This window comes from Ranitomeya imitator, chromosome 1 (assembly GCF_032444005.1).
Source record: "Ranitomeya imitator isolate aRanImi1 chromosome 1, aRanImi1.pri, whole genome shotgun sequence".
Taxonomy (NCBI): Eukaryota; Metazoa; Chordata; class Amphibia; order Anura; family Dendrobatidae; genus Ranitomeya; species Ranitomeya imitator.
Genome location: NC_091282.1, coordinates 9,860,649 through 9,881,862, shown reverse-complemented (window position 1 = coordinate 9,881,862; position 21,214 = coordinate 9,860,649). Strand labels below are relative to the sequence as shown.

The following is a 21,214-nucleotide window of genomic DNA, read 5'->3' as shown; positions in this document are numbered from 1 at the left end:
AGGGGCAAGTGGCTGTACGGACCATCTGTATGGGGCCATAACACTTGTGCAGCACTATATGGGGCAAGTAGCTGTGCGGAGCATCTGTATGGGGCCATAACACTTGTGCAGCACTATAAGGGGCAAGTGACTGTACGGAGCACTATAATGGGGCCATAACACTTGTGCAGCACTATATGGGGCAAGTGGCTGTACGGAGCACTATAATGGAGCCATAACACTTGTGCACCACTATATGGGGCAAGTGACTGTGCAGAGCATCTGAATGGGGCCATAACACTTATGCAGCACTATATGGGGCAAGTGACTGTGCGGAGCATCTGTATGGGGCCATAACACTTGTGCAGCACTATAAGGGGCAAGTGACTGTACAGAGCACTATAATGGGGCCATAACACTTGTGCACCACTATATGGGGCAAGTGACTGTGCAGAGCATCTGAATGGGGCCATAACACTTGTGCAGCACTATATGGGGCAAGTAGCTGTGCGGAGCATCTGTATGGGGCCATAACACTTGTGCAGCACTATAAGGGGCAAGTGACTGTACAGAGCACTATAATGGGGCCATAACACTTGTGCACCACTATATAGGGCAAGTGACTGTGCGGAGGATCTGAATGGGGCCATAACACTTGTGCAGCACTATATGGGGCAAGTAGCTGTGCGGAGCATCTGTATGGGGCCATAACACTTGTGCAGCACTATATGGGGCAAGTGGCTGTGCGGAGCATCTGTATGGGGCCATAACACTTGTGCAGCACTATATGGGGCAAGTGACTGTGCGGAGCATCTGTATGGGGCCATAACACTTGTGCAGCACTATATGGGGCAAGTGACTGTGCGGAGCATCTGTATGGGGCCATAACACTTTTGCAGCACTATATGGGGCAAGTGATTGTATGGAGCATCTTATGGGGCCATAACACTTGTGCAGCACTATATGGGGCAAGTGACTGTGCGGAGCATCTGTATGGGGCTATAACACTTGTGCAGCACTATATGGGGCAAGTAGCTGTGAGGAGCATCTGTATGGGGCCATAACACTTGTGCAGCACTATATGGGGCAAGTGGCTGTGCGGAGCATCTGTATGGGGCCATAACACTTATGCAGCACTATATGGGGCAAGTGACTGTGCGGAGCACTATAATGGGGCCATAACACTTGTGCACCACTATATGGGGCAAGTGACTGTGCAGAGCACCTGAATGGGGCCATAACACTTGTGCAGCACTATATGGGGCAAGTAGCTGTGCGGAGCATCTGTATGGGGCCATAACACTTGTGCAGCACTATATGGGGCAAGTGGCTGTGCGGAGCATCTGTATGGGGCCTGTTGTGAATTCTGTGGCAGAGCTCCCTCCTGTGGCCACAAGTGGTACTTCGGCTGGTTCTCTCTGTGAGCTTCCGTTGGTGGAGGAAAGTGGTACTGCGGCTTCTGAGTCTCCTTCCTCAGGTGAGTGGGGAAGTCGTTAGGTGTTCTCTATTTAACTCCACCTAGTGCTGTGATCCTGGCCTCCAGTCAATGTTCTAGGGTGGGTCTAGCTTCCTCCTGGTTCGTTCCTGTGGCCTGCTGCTCTGCATAAGCTAAGTTTTGCTTGTGTTATTTTTTGTTTGCTGTTTTTTTCTGTCCAGCGTGCTCTATTGGTTTTTGTTGCTTGCTGGAAGCTCTGGGACGCAGAGGGTGTACCTCCGTGCCGTTAGTTCGGTACGGAGGGTCTTTTTGCCCCCTCTGCGTGGTTGTTTGTAGGGTTTTGTGTTGACCGCAAAGTTACCTTTCCTATCCTCGGTCTATTCAGAAAGTCGGGCCTCACTTTGCTAAATCTGTTTCATCTCTACGTTTGTCTTTTCATCTCACTCACAGTCACTATATGTGGGGGGCTGCCTTTTCCTTTGGGGAATTTCTCTGAGGCAAGGTAGGCTTATTTTTCCTTCTTAGGCTAGCTAGTTTCTCAGGCCGTGCTCGAGGCGCCTAGGCTTTGGATAGGAGCGCTCCACGGCTGCCTTTAGTGTGGTACGATAGGATTAGGGTTTGCGGTCAGCAGAGTTCCCACGTCTCAGAGCTCGTCCTATGTTTTTGGGTTATTGCCAGATCACTATATATGCTTTGAACTTCAACATCCATTGTGGTTCTGAATCGCCATTTCATAACAGGGGCCATAACACTTGTGCAGCACTATATGGGGCAAGTGACTGTGCGGAGCATCTGTATGGGGCCATAACACTTGTGCAGCACTATATGGGGCAAGTGACTGTACGGAGCATCTTATGGGGCCATAACACTTGTGCAGCACTATATGGGGCCATAACACTTATGCAGCACTATATGGGGCAAGTGACTGTGCGGAGCATCTGTATGGGGCCATAACACTTGTGCAGCACTATATGGGGCAAGTAGCTGTGCGGAGCATCTGTATGCGGCCATAACACTTATGCAGCACTATATGGGGCAAGTGGCTGTGCGGAGCATCTTATGGGGCCATAACGCTTGTGCAGCACTATATAGGGCAAATATCTCTATGGAGCATCTTATGGGACCATTATTACCCTTTATGCAGGATTATATGGGGCATATTTTAATATGGAGCATCTAATGGGGCCCATAAAACTTTATGGAGCATATGGGGCTCCTGATTCAATATGGATATTCAAAAACACTTAGCCTACTGATGTCTCAATTAATTTTACTTTTATTGGTATCTATTTTTACTTTTGAAATTTACCAGTAGCTGCTGCATTTTCCACCCTAGGCTTATACTCGAGTCATTAAGTGTACCCAGTTTTTTGTGGCAAAATTAGGGGGGTCAGCTTATACTCGAGTATATACGGTATTTTGATAGACAGATCAGGTAGGGAAGATGTGCGAGATGGAGGAAAGATAATTAGTTCAGATTTGTCCACATTGAGCTTGAGGAAGCGAGGGGAGGATATGGCTCATAGACACTCTGGAATTCTGGAGAGCAGAGAGGTGACATCTGGGCCAGAGAGGTAGATCTGAGTGTTTTCAGCATATAGATAGTACTGGAAGCCATAGGACATTATGAGTTGTCCTAGGCCAAGTGTATAGTAAGTGTATAGATTGAGAAGATTAAGGGCCCAAGGACAGAGCCTTGAGGGATACCAACAGAGATGAAGAGGTAGTATGGGAGTAGGAAACGCTAAATGTGCGGTTAGTAAGGTATGAGGAGATCCAAGATAGGGCAAGATCTTTAACACCAAATGAAGAGAGGATCTGTAGTAGGAGGCCGTGGTCAGGTCTAGAAGGAGGAGTATAGAGAATTGTCTGTTAGCTTTGGCTGTAAGTCATTAGTAATTTTGGTCAGGGCAGTCTCAGTGGAATGGTGGGTATGGAAGCCAGATTGCATCTAAGTCTATTCGACAACATACAAAGTGAAAGGAAAGTTCAGCATGGACGTGCTGCTCGAGGAATTTGGAAGCAAATGGGAGGAAAAATATGGGGCGATAGCTGGACATAGCGCTTGGGTCAAGGGATGGCTTTTTGAGGATAGATGTGATTGTGACATGTTTGAAAGCAGAGAGGAAGGTACCAGAAGTTAGTGACAGGTTGATGAGATGGGATAGGGATGAGATTAGTGTGGTGGTGAGGTTGGGGAAGAGGTGGGATGGGGTCAAGCGCACAAGTGGTGAGGTGTGATTTGGAGAGATGAGCATGCTCCCCTTCAGTAATATTGGAGGGAAGTTATGGGGTTAGGGCATTGGTCTGGTAAACAAAGGGGATGTGGTGGTTTGACAACAAAGACTTGCCCTGTTTAATCTCTTATTTTTGAAATGTGTGGCAAAGTCCTTGGCAGCGATTAGGAAACTCGGAGGGGGCAGTGGTGGGCGAAGGAGTTAAAAGTGTTGAACAACTGTTTAGGGTTGTGGGATAAATAAGATACCAACAAGGCCTGTTTAGGAGGTGAGAGCTGATTTGAATGTGAGGGTTGCTTGTTTGAGTGCAGTGAAGTCATCTTGCGAATGTGTTTTCTTCCAACGCCATTCTGCAATTCTGGATACTTGCTGAAGCTTTTTAGTGATGTTATTGTGCCAGGGTTGTCTATCGATTTGTCGTACTCTGCTATGCATGACAGGGGCGACCGTATCAAAAGCTGATGCGAGTGTGGCATTGTAGAAAGCAGTGGCAGTGTCTGTGTCGTGGAGTGAGGATATGGATGCTAGTGGTAGGATAGAGTCAGAGAGCGTGTGGGTAGAAGATAGAAGAGAACTAAAATCTAAAAAAATATATATATTTTATTGAGCTCCGCAGCCACTATGCCATGATGGGAGCAGTTTAACATGCTCAAGCTGGGGGAACATCCCCTTTAAACATCCAGATCATTTTATTTTTTTCCCCAAAATTTGTTTTGGACTCAATTTGCCCATAAATTGCGATTTGGAGCCAAATCGATTCAGCAAAAATTTAACGTGGTCCAATGTCTTCAACTGCCCTTAAAATACATGTACGACACTCCTGAGCCTTCCGTCGTTTATTATATTTTACAAAACAGTCAACATAATTACAATTTCTTTCCTTCAGGAGTTCTCTTATGTAAAACAAAATTATATGTTTATATAAAACGTCTCTCACAGTGGACATGAATACGGCTTCTCTCCAGTGTGAATTTTCTCATGTGTAGTAAGGCTTGATTTACGTGTATAAGATTTCCCACATTCTGAACATGAATACGGCTTCTCTCCAGTGTGAATTCTCTCATGTGCAGCAAGCCTTGATTTAATTCTAAAAGATTTCCCACATGCAGAACATGAATACGGCTTTACTCCTGTGTGAATTCTCTGATGCTTAGCAAGACTTGAGTTACATATAAAAGATTTCCCACATTCTGAACATGAATAAGGCTTCTCTCCTGTGTGTATTCTCTCATGTGTCACAAGACTTGTTTTATCTGAAAAACATTTCTCACAGTGTGAACATGAATATGGCTTCTCTCCAGTGTGATTTCTCTTATGTAGAACAAGACTATATTTTTGTATAAAACGTCTCTCACATAGTGAACATGAATACGGCTTTTCTCCAGTGTGAATTTTCTCATGTGTAGTTAGACTTGATTTACTCGTAAAAGACTTCCCACATTCGGAACATGAATAAGGCTTTACTCCTGTGTGAATTCTCTCATGATTAGCAAGACTTGAGTTACATATAAAAGATTTCCCACATTCTGAACATGAATAAGGCTTCTCTCCTGTGTGTATTTTCTCATGCTTAGCAAGCCTTGATTTAATGCTAAAAGATTTCCCACATTCAGAACATGAATATGGCTTTACTCCTGTGTGAATTCTCTCATGCTTAGCAAGACTTGAGTTACATATAAAAGATTTCCCACATTCTGAACATGAATAAGGCTTCTCTCCTGTGTGAATTCTCTCATGTGCAGCAAGCCTTGATTTAATGCTAAAAGATTTCCCACATTCAGAACATGAATACGGCTTTACTCCTGTGTGAATTCTCTCATGCTTAGCAAGACTTGAGTTACATATAAAAGATTTCCCACATTCTGAACATGAATAAGGCTTCTCTCCTGTGTGTATTCTCTCATGTGTCACAAGACTTGTTTTATCTGAAAAACATTTCTCACAGTGTGAACATGAATATGGCTTCTCTCCAGTGTGAATTCTCTTATGAAGAACAAGATTATATTTTTGTATAAAACGTCTCTCACATAGTGAACATGAATACGGCTTCTCTCCTGTGTGTCTTCTCTCATGTGTCACAAGACTTGTTTTAATTGAAAAGCATTTCTCACAGTGTGAACATGAATACGGCTTCTCTCCTGTGTGAATTCTCTGATGCAGAACAAGATTACATTTTTTTATAAAACGTCTCTCACATAGTGAACATGAATACGGCTTCTCTCCAGTGTGAATTTTCTCATGTGCATTAAGACTTGATTTACATGTAAAGGTTTTCCCACATTCAGAACATGAATACGGCTTTCCTCTTGTGTGAATTCTCTGATGTTTAAGAAGTTGTGTTTTATGTGAAAAGCACATTTCACATTGTAAACATGAAAACGGTTTCTCCCCAGTGTGAGTTGTTTGATGTACAACTAAATTTGATTTCATTTTAAAACATTTCCCACATTTTGAACATGAATACGGCTTCTCTCCAGTGTGAATTCTCTCATGTGTACCAAGAATTGATTTAGACATAAATGATTTCCCACATTCTGAACATGAATACGGCTTCTCTCCAGTGTGAATTCTCCGATGTGTATCAAGAATTGATTTACGCATAAATGATTTCCCACATTCTGAACATGAATATGGCTTCTCTCCAGTGTGAATTCTCTCATGTGTACCAAGAATTGATTTAGACATAAATGATTTCCCACATTCTGAACATGAATACGGCTTCTCTCCAGTGTGAATTCTCCAATGTGTATCAAGAATTGATTTATGCATAAATGATTTCCCACATTCTGAACATGAATACGGCTTCTCTCCAGTGTGAATTCTCTCATGTGTATCAAGAATTGATTTATACATAAATGATTTCCCACATTTTGAACATGAATATGGCTTCTTTCCTGTGTGAATTTTCTGATGTTTATTAAGATTGCCTTTGTCTAGAAAAGACTTCCCGCATTCTGAACATAAAAATGGCTTTTCTCCTGTGTGAATTCTCTGATGTACAGTAAGATTCCCTTTATCTGTAAAGCATTTCCCACATTCTGAACATGAATATGGCTTCTTTCCAGTATGAATTCTCTGATGGTTTATGAGCCTCCCTTTATATGTAAAGCATTTCCCACATTCTGAACATGAATACAGGTTTTCACCAGTATGAATTCTCTGATGTATGTTAAGAGTCCATTTAGCTTTAAAGGACTTCTCACATTCTGAACATGAAAATGTTTTTTTTCTTGTGTGAACTATCTGATGTCTAATAAGCTTCCTTTTATTTGTGAAGGATTTCTCACATTCCGAACATGAAAATGTCTTTTCTCCTTTGTGACTTCGCCTATGTATAACACATTGTGATTTCTTTGTAAAGCATTTCCCACATTCTGAACAGGAGTATGGCTTTTTTCCTTTGTGCTTTCTTGGTTTTGTAAAATCTGAGCTTTTAGTAATTTGCTTGTCACACTGAAATCTTGTATCCACTCTGGCTCCTGGAAATATAGTAACAATGCGAGATTGCTCAGGAGAGGGTTCCTCATGATTAGGAGGATTATAAGAAAGTGAAGTACTGTGAAGTCCAGGAGATCCATGAAGGGTAACGAGGTTTTCTCCATTAGAGTGCTTCCTGATATCTTTTTTTTTTACAGTTTAGTGATAAACCGTTGTTCTCACAAGAATTTCCTATGAAGATGAAAGATAAATTGGATGTGATTTTTTCAACAACATAAAAATGGATTTCGACATTTATTTTATGGAGCTCACAATGCAGACAATAGTTAGTGAAAGTACCGGTAATAAGGAAGACAACTACATGCTATAACATTAACACAATGACGGGTAAAGTGAATAACACTTACAAACTGAAGTAGGAAAGAAGGAAGGGAATTTCCAGCACGTCCATGCAGTGTAAGTAAAAAATCCAAATTTATTAGAACATTTTCAAAAACAGTTTTTTTTAAAAAGAGAGAGACTCTCTGCCCGACGCGTTTCTGGCGCACCAGGGCGCCCTTAGTCATAAGAGCTAATACAAATTGAATGAACAGGTTTATATATAGCAAGGAACCAATCACAAACATAGCAATCAATTACATTGGAAAAAGCTGCAGCTAGACACACAACAGAATTTGTCCTCATTTAAGACATATCGAAATTGCATGAATGTATGATTTGTATTACCGCATAATTATATATTTGAGAATAATCTGTCTGATTTTGTTGTACTGACTGCTATAAACGGTAGAAAAAGTAACCTGCGTTTCAGGAGTGGCACTTGAATTTTTATTTTCAGAATATAATAAATCAGCACGTGGAATTTTAGAAACACTCCTAAGTGCATGTCTTATATTAGATTTTTTATATCCCCCATCAAGTAACCTATTTGAAATAACACGACTCTCCTTATGAAAATTATCCTCACTGAAGCAGATTCTTCTCGCTCTCATGAACTCGCCCCTGGGAATGGCATGAATGGTATGTCGAGGATGTGCATACCATTCATGCCATTGAATGAAGACATCAAGATCCTATTACCAGAATTGTCTTTTCTGTAAAGAGAAGTGTTAACCCTATGTGTTGTGTTACTGCCTGTAAGGAGCACATCCAAAAAAGAAACCTTATCTGATGGAATGCAACTGGTGAAACGCAAGTTACATTTATTGTCATTCAAGTAGAACATGAAATTAGGAAAATTAGTCACATATCCCTGCCAAATTAGCAGGATATCATCCACATATCTCCCATACCAATTACCGTATATACTCGAGTATAAGCCGACCCCCCTAATTTTGCCACAAAAAACTGGGAAAACTTATTGACTCGAGTATAAGCCTAGGGTGGAAATGCAGCATTTATCGGTGAGATCTATCAAATTTCTCATTTTTTGGCATAGAAAGGGTTAGTCAGTCACCAAGAGGCGGTGATTGGAAGAAAAAAATTTGCACTGCGGGAAGCTTTTTGGATTCTGACCTTAGATACTAAATACCCACACGGCATGAATTACAGGAATGATCTTTTCTACATATATTGAACTGACAGATATAATTATGCGGTAATACAAATCATACATTCATGCAATTTCGATATGTCTTAAATGAGGACAAATTCTGTTATGTGTGTCTAGCTGCAGCTTTTTCCAATGTAATTGATTGCTATGTTTGCGATTGGTTCCTTGCTATATATAAACCTGTTCATTTAATTTGTATTAGCTCCTATGACGAAGGGCGCGGTGGTGCGCCAGAAACACGTCAGGCAGAGAGTCTCTCTCTTTTTTTAAAAACTGTTTTTTAAAATGTTCTAATAAATTTGGATATTTTACTTACACTGGATGGACGTGCTGGAAATTCCCTTCCTTCTTTCAGACTTCAGCTGAAATCACCAGCAGGTACGGCACCCACCAGTTACATTTATTTGCAACGGCTGTCTCAGCGTGTCAAGCTCCAACCTTTCCCTCTCCCTCAGATATTCATTATAACACTTACAAACTGGTGACATTGGCACAAGTCAGGGGTGGCAGAGATTAGACAGCAAGAACCTGTCATCAGGGGTTACCTCCTTAATGTTCCTCCAGTGCCATTCTCTCTCAAGCTTCCCATCATGCCCTTAGTGTAGAAAAAAAGAGTCCACGCAATTAAAAATGGAGCTTTAAAATTTCATAACCATATGCAATTGAGATCGACTAATCACAAAGGTGGCTCTACATCCTGGAGCAGTCAAGCTCCATGCACCGTAATCATGTCCTTAGTATGCCTGAGGCCATGATAGGAAACCTTGGAAGACTGCAATAGCATTGAAGGTACATTAAGGGGGTAAATCCTAATTAAAGGGAACCTGTCACCTCCAAAATGGAAGTTGAGCTAAGCCCACTGGCATCAGGGGCTTATCTACAGCATTCTGGAATGCTGTAGATCAGAGGTCCCCAACTCCAGTCCTCAAGGCCCACCAACAGGTCATGTTTTCAGGATTTCCTTTGCATTGCACAGGTGATGCAATTATTACCTGGGCAAGACTAAGGAAATCCTGAAAACATGACATGTTGGTGGGCCTTGAGGACTGGAGTTGGGGACCTCTGCTGTAGATAAACCCCCGATGTAACTTGAAAGATGAGAAAAAGAGGTTAGATTATACTCACCTGGGCGGGCGGTCCGATGGGCGTCTCGGTCCGGCACCTCCCATCTTCTTATGATCACGTCCTCTTCTTGTCTTCACACCGCAGCTCCGGCGCACTTTGTCTGCCCTGTTGAGGGCAGAGCAAAGTACTGCAGTGCGCAGGCACTGGGCCTCTCTGTTCTTTCCGGGCGCCTGCGCACTGCAGTACTTTGCTCTGCCCTCAACAGGGCAGACAAAGTATGCCTGCACCAGAGCCACAGGGTGAAGACAAGAGGATGTCATCGTAAGAAAATGGGAGGCCCCGGACCAGACCACGACGCCCATCGGACCCGGACCGCCCCTGGGTGAGTATAACATCACCTCTTTTTCTCATCTTTCAGGATACATCGGGGGCTTATCTACAGCATTACAGAAGGCATTACACAATGCTGTAGATAAACCCCTGATGCAGGTGGGCTTAGCTCAACTTCCATTTTGGGGGTGACAAGTTCCCTTTAAAGGCTCCCTTTAACGAGGACCTGTTGTTAGAAAAACTAATTGAGATGAATACCTTGTCAAAATCCCTGAGCTCTGTTGATTCTTCTGCTCTTTTCTGCTCAGCTCTGTGTCACTCCTTTGCAGAGATATTCACATTTGCTCTTTCTGGAGCACGCTATGTGAAATCTCTGCGTTTTTCAGTCGTCTCTGGGGACAAGCGATTTCTCCAGCCTTCCCAGATGCTGCTAATCACAGCTTGGCATCCTCAGACTGCTACATCAGATGTTGAGCTGTGATTAGCAGAATCTGGGAGGGGTGAAAGCCTATGTCCCCATAGAAGACTCTGAAGAAAACCCAGCTGGACTGCAGAGTAGAAATTTCACATGGTGCACTCCAGAAAGAACAAATCTGAATATCTCTTCTAGTGACGCAGTACAAAACAGAAAACAGCTGAAGAATCAGGAGAGCACAGTTATTAAACTTGTGGAGGAAGTGACAAGTCATCAATAAAGTTTGTGTGTTGGAATCAGGAAAAAGGGTCAACTGTCTGTCAAGGTAACTAGATCAGCATGTCTGAAAAGTAAACTGGTTTACCCAGTATGCACTGTGGTCCATGGGAAAAAAAACTACAGTATCAAAAAGCATTGAAATAGTTAATGCTGGATGGTTAGACTGCCCATGCTCCCCCTGTCCACCACTAAAAGTGCTTGTAATGGGCAACTGAGTAAGAGAATCGGCCCATGGAGCAGTGTAAGATGGCCTCTTCTAATGAATCACATTGTCCTTTCCATCACGAGGACTGCAGGTGATAGTTTACTAATTACTATAATGCACAAACTCACCCACCAAACACCATTTGTGAAACGCACGTTGAGTATTTGTTGGGTGAATTTATTCACCATTACCTATACTCTGTTCTGTTACTGTTTGTGACTCATCTGTAGGTTATATTATGGAAAGCTCTATAGTCTCCATTACTATATGGTCATAATCATTGGTTGATCATATGCTATATCACGTGCATAAAGTACAGGGTGGGCCATGTATATGGATACACCTAAATAAAATGTGAATGGTTTGTGAAATCAACTTCCTGTTTGTGGAACATTAGTATATGGGATTTACAGCTAGTAGCCACGCTGAGTACATGTGGGGATTTGCTGGATGCTAGGCAACCCCCACATGTAATCAAGCTGGCTAGTAGCTGTAAATCATTCGGCTGCCATGATGAAAACTAAATCTTCAGCAGTCAAATACTCGGAGGTCACCCAAGCGTGCTCGGGAAAACCCGAGCAACGAGTACACTCGCTCATCACTAGTTAGGGGGAATTGTATGTCCTTTATACTGAAACTGATAGCAGAAGTCCTTATCAGAGCTAATAAAATTATTTTTTCTCTTAATCTTGCAAATTGTTCTGAGCCGGGAAATATAATACACCATTTATACTGTGGCAGTTGTGCGTCAAAAGCTACAGCCAGACTTGGTTGGATCTCAATAGCATCGCTATATTTATGCTGCAGTTTTATAGGTCCATCTCAGGTGTGTAAATTTGCCTTGCTTTCTAACAGAAGTTTTTTGAGCAGTGAAATTTCATACAGCATTTAGCGTGTTATAGTAGGGTCTCAATATAGAAAAATACCGTATGCACTACCAGTCGTCGTGCCTAAGTAGGGTCCCATACCATACATATAGAAGAAAATAAAACTAAGCACTCAACTTATGGAGAGTTTGTGATTTAATGCAGTCTGAGCTGACTAGCGGTGGATACCGCGTCTTCGCCATATATGCCGGCACGTTGTTCCCTCTTGGCTCTCCGCATTTACCGGTTATACCAGTGCGGATATTTTCCTTGTAGACAGACTTTTACTGCTTTTGTGCCGATGATATAAATGCGTTCACCTACGCTTTCTCCTCTGATAAACTGTGGTTACTGAAGAAGGCCATTCATTGTGGCCGAAACGTTTAATTTGATGATTACATTAAATCACAAACAAACTCCATAAGTTGAGTTTTATTTATTTTCTTCTACAGTAGGGTCTCAAAACCCACCAAAAAAGACAGACATTGTTACAAAAAACGCATTGCTATATTTATACTGCTATCTCATGCATCCATGTCAATTGGGCAGATTTTGCTGGCATTGTAATACTGCAATTTGGTTTGAGCAGTGACATTTTATATGGCATTAATCATGTTTGGCCTCAAAACCCCCAAAAGGGAAATTGTAAAAAAAAAAATAAAAAAAAATTAACAATTTCCTTTTTTCAGGTCGTGGTGGGGTGTTGAGGTCCAAGTATAGTATGATAAATGCTGTAGAAAATGCCACAGCAGAAAAATATTGCAGTATTACAATGCTGGCAAAATGTGCCCGCTTCAGATTGACGTATAAGACTGCAGTATCAATATAGTAAAGATTTTTTTTAATAAACAATTGTATTACAATATTGATATTGCAGTCTTATACATTCATCTGAAGCGGGCACATTTTGCTGGCATTGTAATACTGCAATATTTTTCTGCAGTGAATTTTAAACGTCATTTATCATGCTATACTTAGACCTCAACCCCCCCTCCCCCCCCAAAAAAAAGCAAAAAAAAAAAAAGAAAAATATTGCATTGCTATATTAATACTGCAGTCTTATAAGTCCATCTGAAGCGAGCACATTTTCCTAGCATTGTAATACTGTCTGAAATATTTTCTAAACAGGGATATATCATACGTAACTTAAAATGGTCAAGGGTCGTGGTAAGCGACAGGGAAGTGAACGTGATGGTAAGTGCAGAGGCCGAGGCATGGGCAAGGTGAAACCGCACCTGCTGCAGGAGTGCAACAAACACACATCATGTCGATCTAGTTTCCTATCCCACTTTGTAAAAGGGCGCAGGACAATACTATTGAAACCAGACCAGTGTGAAAAGGTTGTTAGATGGATAGCAGATAATGCTTCCAATCACTTTACCAGCACCACCCTGTCTAGCACATGGTCCAGTCCCAGCAGCAGTGATTCTGGACCATATAATCCTCAACCTAATCCTCCTTCCACCATGCCGAGTCCCCGGAGACAAGTGATCCAACAACATGGATACTCCGAAGAGCTGTTAACATTTAAATTTATAGATTCTGGCCTCTCACCCTGCCCGTTTCAAGCAGGACATGTAGTGATGCTCAAATATTTCAGCAGCCACGGTCACAAGAAAGTGATGGTGGGAAAATGCAGCTACTGTCACAAGAGGTGGATGATGACGAGACATAACTGCCAACAAATGGTGTTGTTACCTAAGCAAGTCAGAAGGAGGACCAGGGTGCTGAAGTAGAAGATGAAGTGGTGGATGATGAAGTCACTGACCCAAACTGGAAAAATGAGCGCACAGGGGAAGGGATCCACAGCACCACAAAAGACTGGAAGACGCAGCAGGGTGGCCAAAGACACAAGGTGGGCAACTGATCCCCAGAGCACAACACAGGTGAAGTTGCCAGGCCAAGGTTAGGTGTTTGTGAATCTGATGCTTTTTTTTTTTTTTTAAAGAGTCCAGTTAACCCAAAAAAGGCCATTTGCAACATCTGCCATGCCAGCATCAGCAGGGACAGCACACTACCAGCCTGACCACCACCAGTATGCTTAAGCAAGAACATGCAAGCAAAGCACCCAACTACTTGGGCAGAACGCAAGGGTCCAGAAACAGTGTCTGCGGGTGACACCACTGCTTCTTGCCCTGTTCTACATACACGCCAATCCCTTGTCCATGACGCAAGCGAAGATGCATACTACCCTGCACCTGTCATTACACACTTGCAATCACGTCCATGTCATTGTCCCAGCATAGAGTTCAGTTGTGCCTACCCCAGTCCTGTCCACACAAGACTGAGTTTATGTTCTGCTGCCTTTCTCGTGACCCTCGTGGTGTACGCATTAAACACTAATTACTGGTTGGTCACTCTTCTACACCCACGCTACAGGGAGAACTCTCCATCTCTCCTTCCCATGGCAGAGAGGTCTATTAAAATGTTGCAGCACCAGAAGGTCCTATTTGAAGAATTATTTAAAAAAATCCCCTCTGAAAACACTGCTGAAAGATGTCCCAGTTCCCTGGACAACCCAGGAGTGCAGATGAGGGAGACATACACACACCAGATGCAGCAGAGGCAGGGCAACACTCTCAAAGGTCTGGGACAGTTTTCGCAGACCCTCAAGCGTCCAGGTTCTGATGCGTGATGTACTCTGAAAAGGATGGAAACGTTTTGGAAGATGCTGAAGGAGTAACGAGCCTACCGTACCAGCGTCCTCCATGATTCCTCTGTGCCTTACTACTATTGTGTATCCAAGCTAGACAAGTTGGATGAACTGTCTCTTTACGCCTTGGGAGGTCCTGGCCTGCTCTGCTGCTAGCGTTTTGTCAAGAGCAGGTTTTTAGTGCCACTGAGGGTACTATAAATGATAGGCTCATCTGCTTGTCAACTGAAAATGCTGACAGGCTGACTGTTATAAAAATTAGCAAGGGTTGGATTGGGTCAGACTTCTGCAAACCACCGGATGACAGCAGCGGAATATAAACTCAAATAGTGTTTTTCTTTTTTCTGGTCTATTCTCATGCCCTCTTTCCACCCAAACATTGGTATATGCTTCAGGATTTCATCTTTTTTGTGTCTTCCTTCTCCTACACCACATCAACCGGGTGATCATACTACCCTCACTATACATTTATAAGGGTGTTTATGATGCCAGCATTGACAATTTTTAGAGGTCTACCTAAAACATTTTTATATACACTGCTCAAAAAAATAAAGGGAACACTAAAATATCACATCCTAGATATCACTGAATGAAATATTCCAGTTGTAAATCTTTATTCATTACATAGTGGAATGTGTTGACAACAATAAAAGCTAAAAATGTTCCACGTAAATCACAGCTAATATTCCACGGAGGTCTGGAGTTGGAATGATGCTCAAAATCAAAGTGGAAAATGAAGTTACAGGCTGATCCAACTTCAGTGGAAATGCCTAGAGACAAGGAAATGATGCTCAGTAGTGTATGTGGCCTCCACGTGCCTGTATGATCTTCCTACAATGCCTGCGCATGTTCCTGATGAGGCGGCGGATGGTGTCCTGAGGGATCTCTTCCCAGACCAGGACTAAAGCATCCGCCAACTCCTGGACACTCTGTGGTGCAACGTGAAGTTGGTGGATGGTGCGAGACATGATGTCCCAGATGTGCTCAATAGGATTCAGGTCTGGGGAATGGGCGGGCTGTTATGTAGGCAATCCAGTGACACAGTGTGCCAGCAATCAGAGCACATACAGTGATCTGACAATAACCCAAAAACAATAGAACGAGCTCTGAGACGTGGAATCTCTGTAGACCGCAATACCTGAACCTATCCTAAACACAACTAAAGGCAGCTGTGGATAGCGCCTGACACTACCTATGCAACTCGGCACAGCCTGAGGAGCTGACTAGCCTGAAGATAGAAAAACAAGCCTGACTTGCCTCAGAGAAATACCCCAAAGGAAAAGGCAGCCCCCCACATATAATGACTGTTAGCAAGATGAAAAGACAAACGTAGGGATGAAATAGATTCAGCAAAGTGAGGCCCGATATTCTAGATAGAGCGAGGATAGCAAAGAGAACTTTGCAGTCTACAAAAAACCCTAAAGCAAAAAACCACGCAAAGGGGGCAAAAAGACCCACCGTGCCGAGCTAACGGCACGGCGGTACACCCTTTGCGTCTCAGAGCTTCCAGCAAAAAGAATTGACAAGCTGGACAGAAAAAGCAGCAACAAAAGCAAAGAAGCACTTATCTAAGCAGAGCAGCAGGCCACAGGAAAGAACCAGAAGCTCAGATCCAACACTGGAACATTGATCAGGAGCAAGGAAGACAGAATCAGGCAGAGTTAAATAACAAAGCAGCCAACGAGCTCACCAGAACACCTGAGGGAGGAAGCTCAGAAGCTGCAGTACCACTTGTGACCACAGGAGTGAATTCAGCCACAGAATTCACAACAGTACCCCCCCCTTGAGGAGGGGTCACCGAACCCTCACCAGAGCCCCCAGGCCGACCAGGATGAGCCACATGAAAGGCACGAACAAGATCTGGAGCATGGACATCAGAGGCAAAAACCCAGGAATTATCTTCCTGAGCATAACCCTTCCATTTAACCAGATACTGGAGTTTCCGTCTAGAAACACGAGAATCCAAAATTTTCTCCACAATATATTCCAATTCCCCCTCCACCAAAACCGGGGCAGGAGGCTCAACAGATGGAACCATAGGTGCCACGTATCTCCGCAACAACGACCTATGGAATACATTATGTATGGAAAAGGAGTCTGGGAGGGTCAGACGAAAAGACACAGGATTGAGAATCTCAGAAATCCTATACGGACCAATAAAACGAGGTTTAAATTTAGGAGAGGAAACCTTCATAGGAATATGACGAGAAGATAACCAAACCAGATCCCCAACACGAAGTCGGGGACCCACACGGCGTCTGCGATTAGCGAAAAGTTGAGCCTTCTCCTGGGACAAGGTCAAATTGTCCACTACCTGAGTCCAGATCTGCTGCAACCTGTCCACCACAGAATCCACACCAGGACAGTCCGAAGACTCAACCTGTCCTGAAGAGAAACGAGGATGGAACCCAGAATTGCAGAAAAATGGAGAGACCAAGGTAGCCGAGCTGGCCCGATTATTAAGGGCGAACTCAGCCAACGGCAAAAAGGACACCCAATCATCCTGGTCTGCAGAAACCAAACATCTCAGATATGTTTCCAAGGTCTGATTGGTTCGTTCGGTCTGGCCATTAGTCTGAGGATGGAAAGCCGAGGAAAAAGATAGGTCAATGCCCATCCTACCACAAAAGGCTCGCCAAAACCTTGAAACAAACTGGGAACCTCTGTCAGAAACAATATTCTCCGGAATGCCATGCAAACGAACCACATGCTGGAAGAACAAAGGCACCAAATCAGAGGAGGAAGGCAATTTAACCAAGGGCACCAGATGGACCATTTTAGAAAAGTGATCACAGACCACCCAAATGACTGACATCTTTTGAGAAACGGGAAGGTCAGAAATGAAATCCATCGAAATATGTGTCCAAGGCCTCTTTGGGACCGGCAAGGGCAAAAGCAACCCACTGGCACGTGAACAGCAGGGCTTAGCCCTAGCACAAATCCCACAGGACTGCACAAAAGTACGTACATCCCGTGACAGAGATGGCCACCAGTAGGATCTAGCCACTAACTCTCTGGTACCAAAGATTCCAGGATGACCAGCCAACACCGAACAATGAAGTTCAGAGATAACTTTACTAGTCCACCTATCAGGGACGAACAGTCTCTCCGCCGGACAACGATCAGGTTTATTCACCTGAAATTTTTGCAACACTCGCCGCAAATCAGGGGAGATGGCAGACACAATTACTCCTTCCTTGAGGATACTCGCCGGCTCAGATGAACCCGGAGAGTCGGGCACAAAACTCCTAGACAGAGCATCCGCCTTCACATTTTTAGAGCCCGGAAGGTACGAAATCACAAAATCGAAGCGGGCAAAAAATAACGACCAACGGGCCTGTCTAGGATTCAAGCGCTTGGCAGACTCGAGATAAGTAAGGTTCTTATGATCAGTCAATACCACCACGCGATGCTTAGCTCCTTCAAGCCAATGACGCCATTCCTCGAATGCCCACTTCATGGTCAGCAACTCTCGGTTGCCCACATCATAATTACGCTCAGCAGCCGAAAACTTCCTGGAAAAGAAAGCACATGGTTTCAATACTGAGCAACCAGAACCTCTCTGTGACAAAACCGCCCCTGCTCCAATCTCAGAAGCATCAACCTCGACCTGAAACGGAAGAGAAACATCTGGTTGACACAACACAGGGGCAGAACAAAAACGATGCTTCAACTCCTGAAAAGCTTCCACAGCAGCAGAAGACCAATTAACCAAATCAGCACCCTTCTTGGTCAAATCGGTCAATGGTTTGGCAATGCTAGAAAAATTACAGATGAAGCGACGATAAAAATTAGCAAAGCCCAGGAATTTTTGCAGACTTTTCAGAGATGTCGGCTGAGTCCAATCCTGGATGGCTTGGACGTTAACCGGATCCATCTCGATAGTAGAAGGGGAGAAGATGAAGCCCAAAAATGAAACTTTCTGCACACCGAAGAGACACTTTGATCCCTTCACAAACAAAGAATTAGCACGCAGGACCTGGAAAACCATTCTGACCTGCTTCACATGAGAGTCCCAATCATCTGAGAAGATCAAAATGTCATCCAAGTAAACAATCAGGAATTTATCCAGATACTCACGGAAGATGTCATGCATAAAAGACTGAAACACAGATGGAGCATTGGCAAGTCCGAACGGCATCACTAGATACTCAAAATGACCCTCGGGCGTATTAAATGCAGTTTTCCATTCATCTCCTTGCCTGATTCTCACCAGATTATACGCACCACGAAGATCTATCTTAGTGAACCAACTAGCCCCCTTAATCCGAGCAAACAAGTCAGATAACAATGGCAAGGGATACTGAAATTTAACAGTGATCTTATTAAGAAGGCGGTAATCAATACACGGTCTCAGCGAACCATCCTTCTTGGCTACAAAAAAGAACCCTGCTCCCAGTGGTGATGACGATGGGCGAATATGTCCCTTCTCCAGGGATTCCTTCACATAACTGCGCATAGCGGCGTGTTCAGGCACGGATAAATTAAATAATCGACCTTTAGGGAATTTACTACCAGGAATCAAATTGATAGCACAATCACAATCCCTATGCGGAGGTAGGGCATCGGACTTGGGCTCTTCAAATACATCCTGATAATCAGACAAGAACTCTGGGATCTCAGAAGGAGTGGATGACGAAATAGACAAAAATGGAACATCACCATGTACCCCCTGACAACCCCAGCTGGATACCGACATAGAGTTCCAATCCAATACTGGATTATGGGTTTGCAGCCATGGCAACCCCAACACGACCACATCATGCAGATTATGTAGCACCAGAAAGCGAATAACTTCCTGATGTGCAGGAGCCATGCACATGGTCAGCTGGGTCCAGTACTGAGGTTTATTCTTGGCCAAAGGTGTAGCATCAATTCCTCTCAACGGAATAGGACACCGCAAAGGCTCCAAGAAAAACCCACAACGTTTAGCATAATCCAAATCCATCAGATTCAGGGCAGCGCCTGAATCCACAAACGCCATGACAGAATACGATGACAAAGAGCATATCAAGGTAATGGACAGAAGGAATTTGGATTGTACAGTACCAATGACGGCAGACCTATCGAACCGCTTAGTGCGCTTAGGACAATCAGAAATAGCATGAGTGGAATCACCACAGTAGAAACACAGACCTTTCAGACGTCTGTGTTCTTGCCGTTCAACTCTGGTCATAGTCCTATCGCACTGCATAGGCTCAGGTTTAATCTTAGACAATACCGCCAAATGGTGCACAGATTTACTCTCGCGCAAGCGTCGACCGATCTGAATGGCCAAAGACATAGACTCATTCAAACCAGCAGGCATAGGAAAACCCACCATGACATCCTTAAGAGCCTCAGAGAGACCCTTTCTGAACAAAGCTGCCAGCGCAGATTCATTCCACAGAGTGAGTACTGACCACTTCCTAAATTTCTGACAATATACTTCTATATCATCCTGACCCTGGCATAAAGCCAGCAAATTTTTCTCAGCCTGATCCACTGAATTAGGCTCATCGTAAAGTAATCCAAGCGCCAGGAAAAACGCATTGACATTACTCAATGCAGGATCTCCTGGCGCAAGAGAAAATGCCCAGTCCTGAGGGTCGCCGCGCAAAAAAGAAATAATAATCAAAACCTGTTGAATAGGATTACCAGAAGAATTAGGTTTCAAGGCCAGAAATAGCTTACAATTATTTTTGAAATTAAGAAACTTAGTTCTATCACCAAAAAACAAATCAGGAATAGGAATTCTTGGTTCTAACATAGATTTCTGATCAATAGTATCTTGAATCCTTTGTACATGTGTAACGAGATTATCCATTGAAGAGCACAGACCCTGAATATCCATGTCCACACCTGTGTCCTGAAACACCCAAATGTCTAGGGGAAAAAAAAGAGTGAACACAGAACTGAGGAAAAAAAATGATGTCAGAACTTCTTTTTTCCCTCTATTGAGAATCATTAGGCTGGCTCCTGATACTGTTATGTAGGCAATCCAGTGACACAGTGTGCCAGCAATCAGAGCACATACAGTGATCTGACAATAACCCAAAAACAATAGAACGAGCTCTGAGACGTGGAATCTCTGTAGACCGCAATACCTGAACCTATGCTAAACACAACTAAAGGCAGCTGTGGATAGCGCCTGACACTACCTATGCAACTCGGCACAGCCTGAGGAGCTGACTAGCCTGAAGATAGAAAAACAAGCCTGACTTGCCTCAGAGAAATACCCCAAAGGAAAAGGCAGCCCCCCACATATAATGACTGTTAGCAAGATGAAAAGACAAACGTAGGGATGAAATAGATTCAGCAAAGTGAGGCCCGATATTCTAGATAGAGCGAGGATAGCAAAGAGAACTTTGCAGTCTACAAAAAACCCTAAAGCAAAAAACCACGCAAAGGGGGCAAAAAGACCCACCGTGCCGAACTGACGGCACGGCGGTACACCCTTTGCGTCTCAGAGCTTCCAGCAAAAAGAATTGACAAGCTGGACAGAAAAAGCAGCAACAAAAGCAAAGAAGCACTTATCTAAGCAGAGCAGCAGGCCACAGGAAAGAACCAGAAGCTCAGATCCAACACTGGAACATTGATCAGGAGCAAGGAAGACAGAATCAGGCGGAGTTAAATAACAAAGCAGCCAACGAGCTCATCAGAACACCTGAGGGAGGAAGCTCAGAAGCTGCAATACCACTTGTGACCACAGGAGTGAATTCAGCCACAGAATTCACAACAGCGGGCCAGTCCATAGCTTCAATGCCTTCATCTTGCAGGA

At 43.6% G+C, this 21,214-nt stretch overlaps 1 protein-coding gene across 1 annotated transcript in view; it reads right to left on the bottom strand.

Annotated features, from left to right (window-relative positions):
* Window positions 1-4,462: 4,462 nt before the first annotated feature.
* Window positions 4,463-21,214, bottom strand: part of LOC138657446 (zinc finger protein 850-like) — a 63,916-nt gene continuing 47,164 nt past the window's right edge. The window contains exon 5 of the mRNA XM_069745238.1: window positions 4,463-7,320. Coding sequence (XP_069601339.1) covers window positions 4,585-6,504 — 1,920 coding nt within the window. The 5' untranslated portion in view covers window positions 6,505-7,320 and the 3' untranslated portion in view covers window positions 4,463-4,584. The remainder of the gene's footprint in view (window positions 7,321-21,214) is intronic.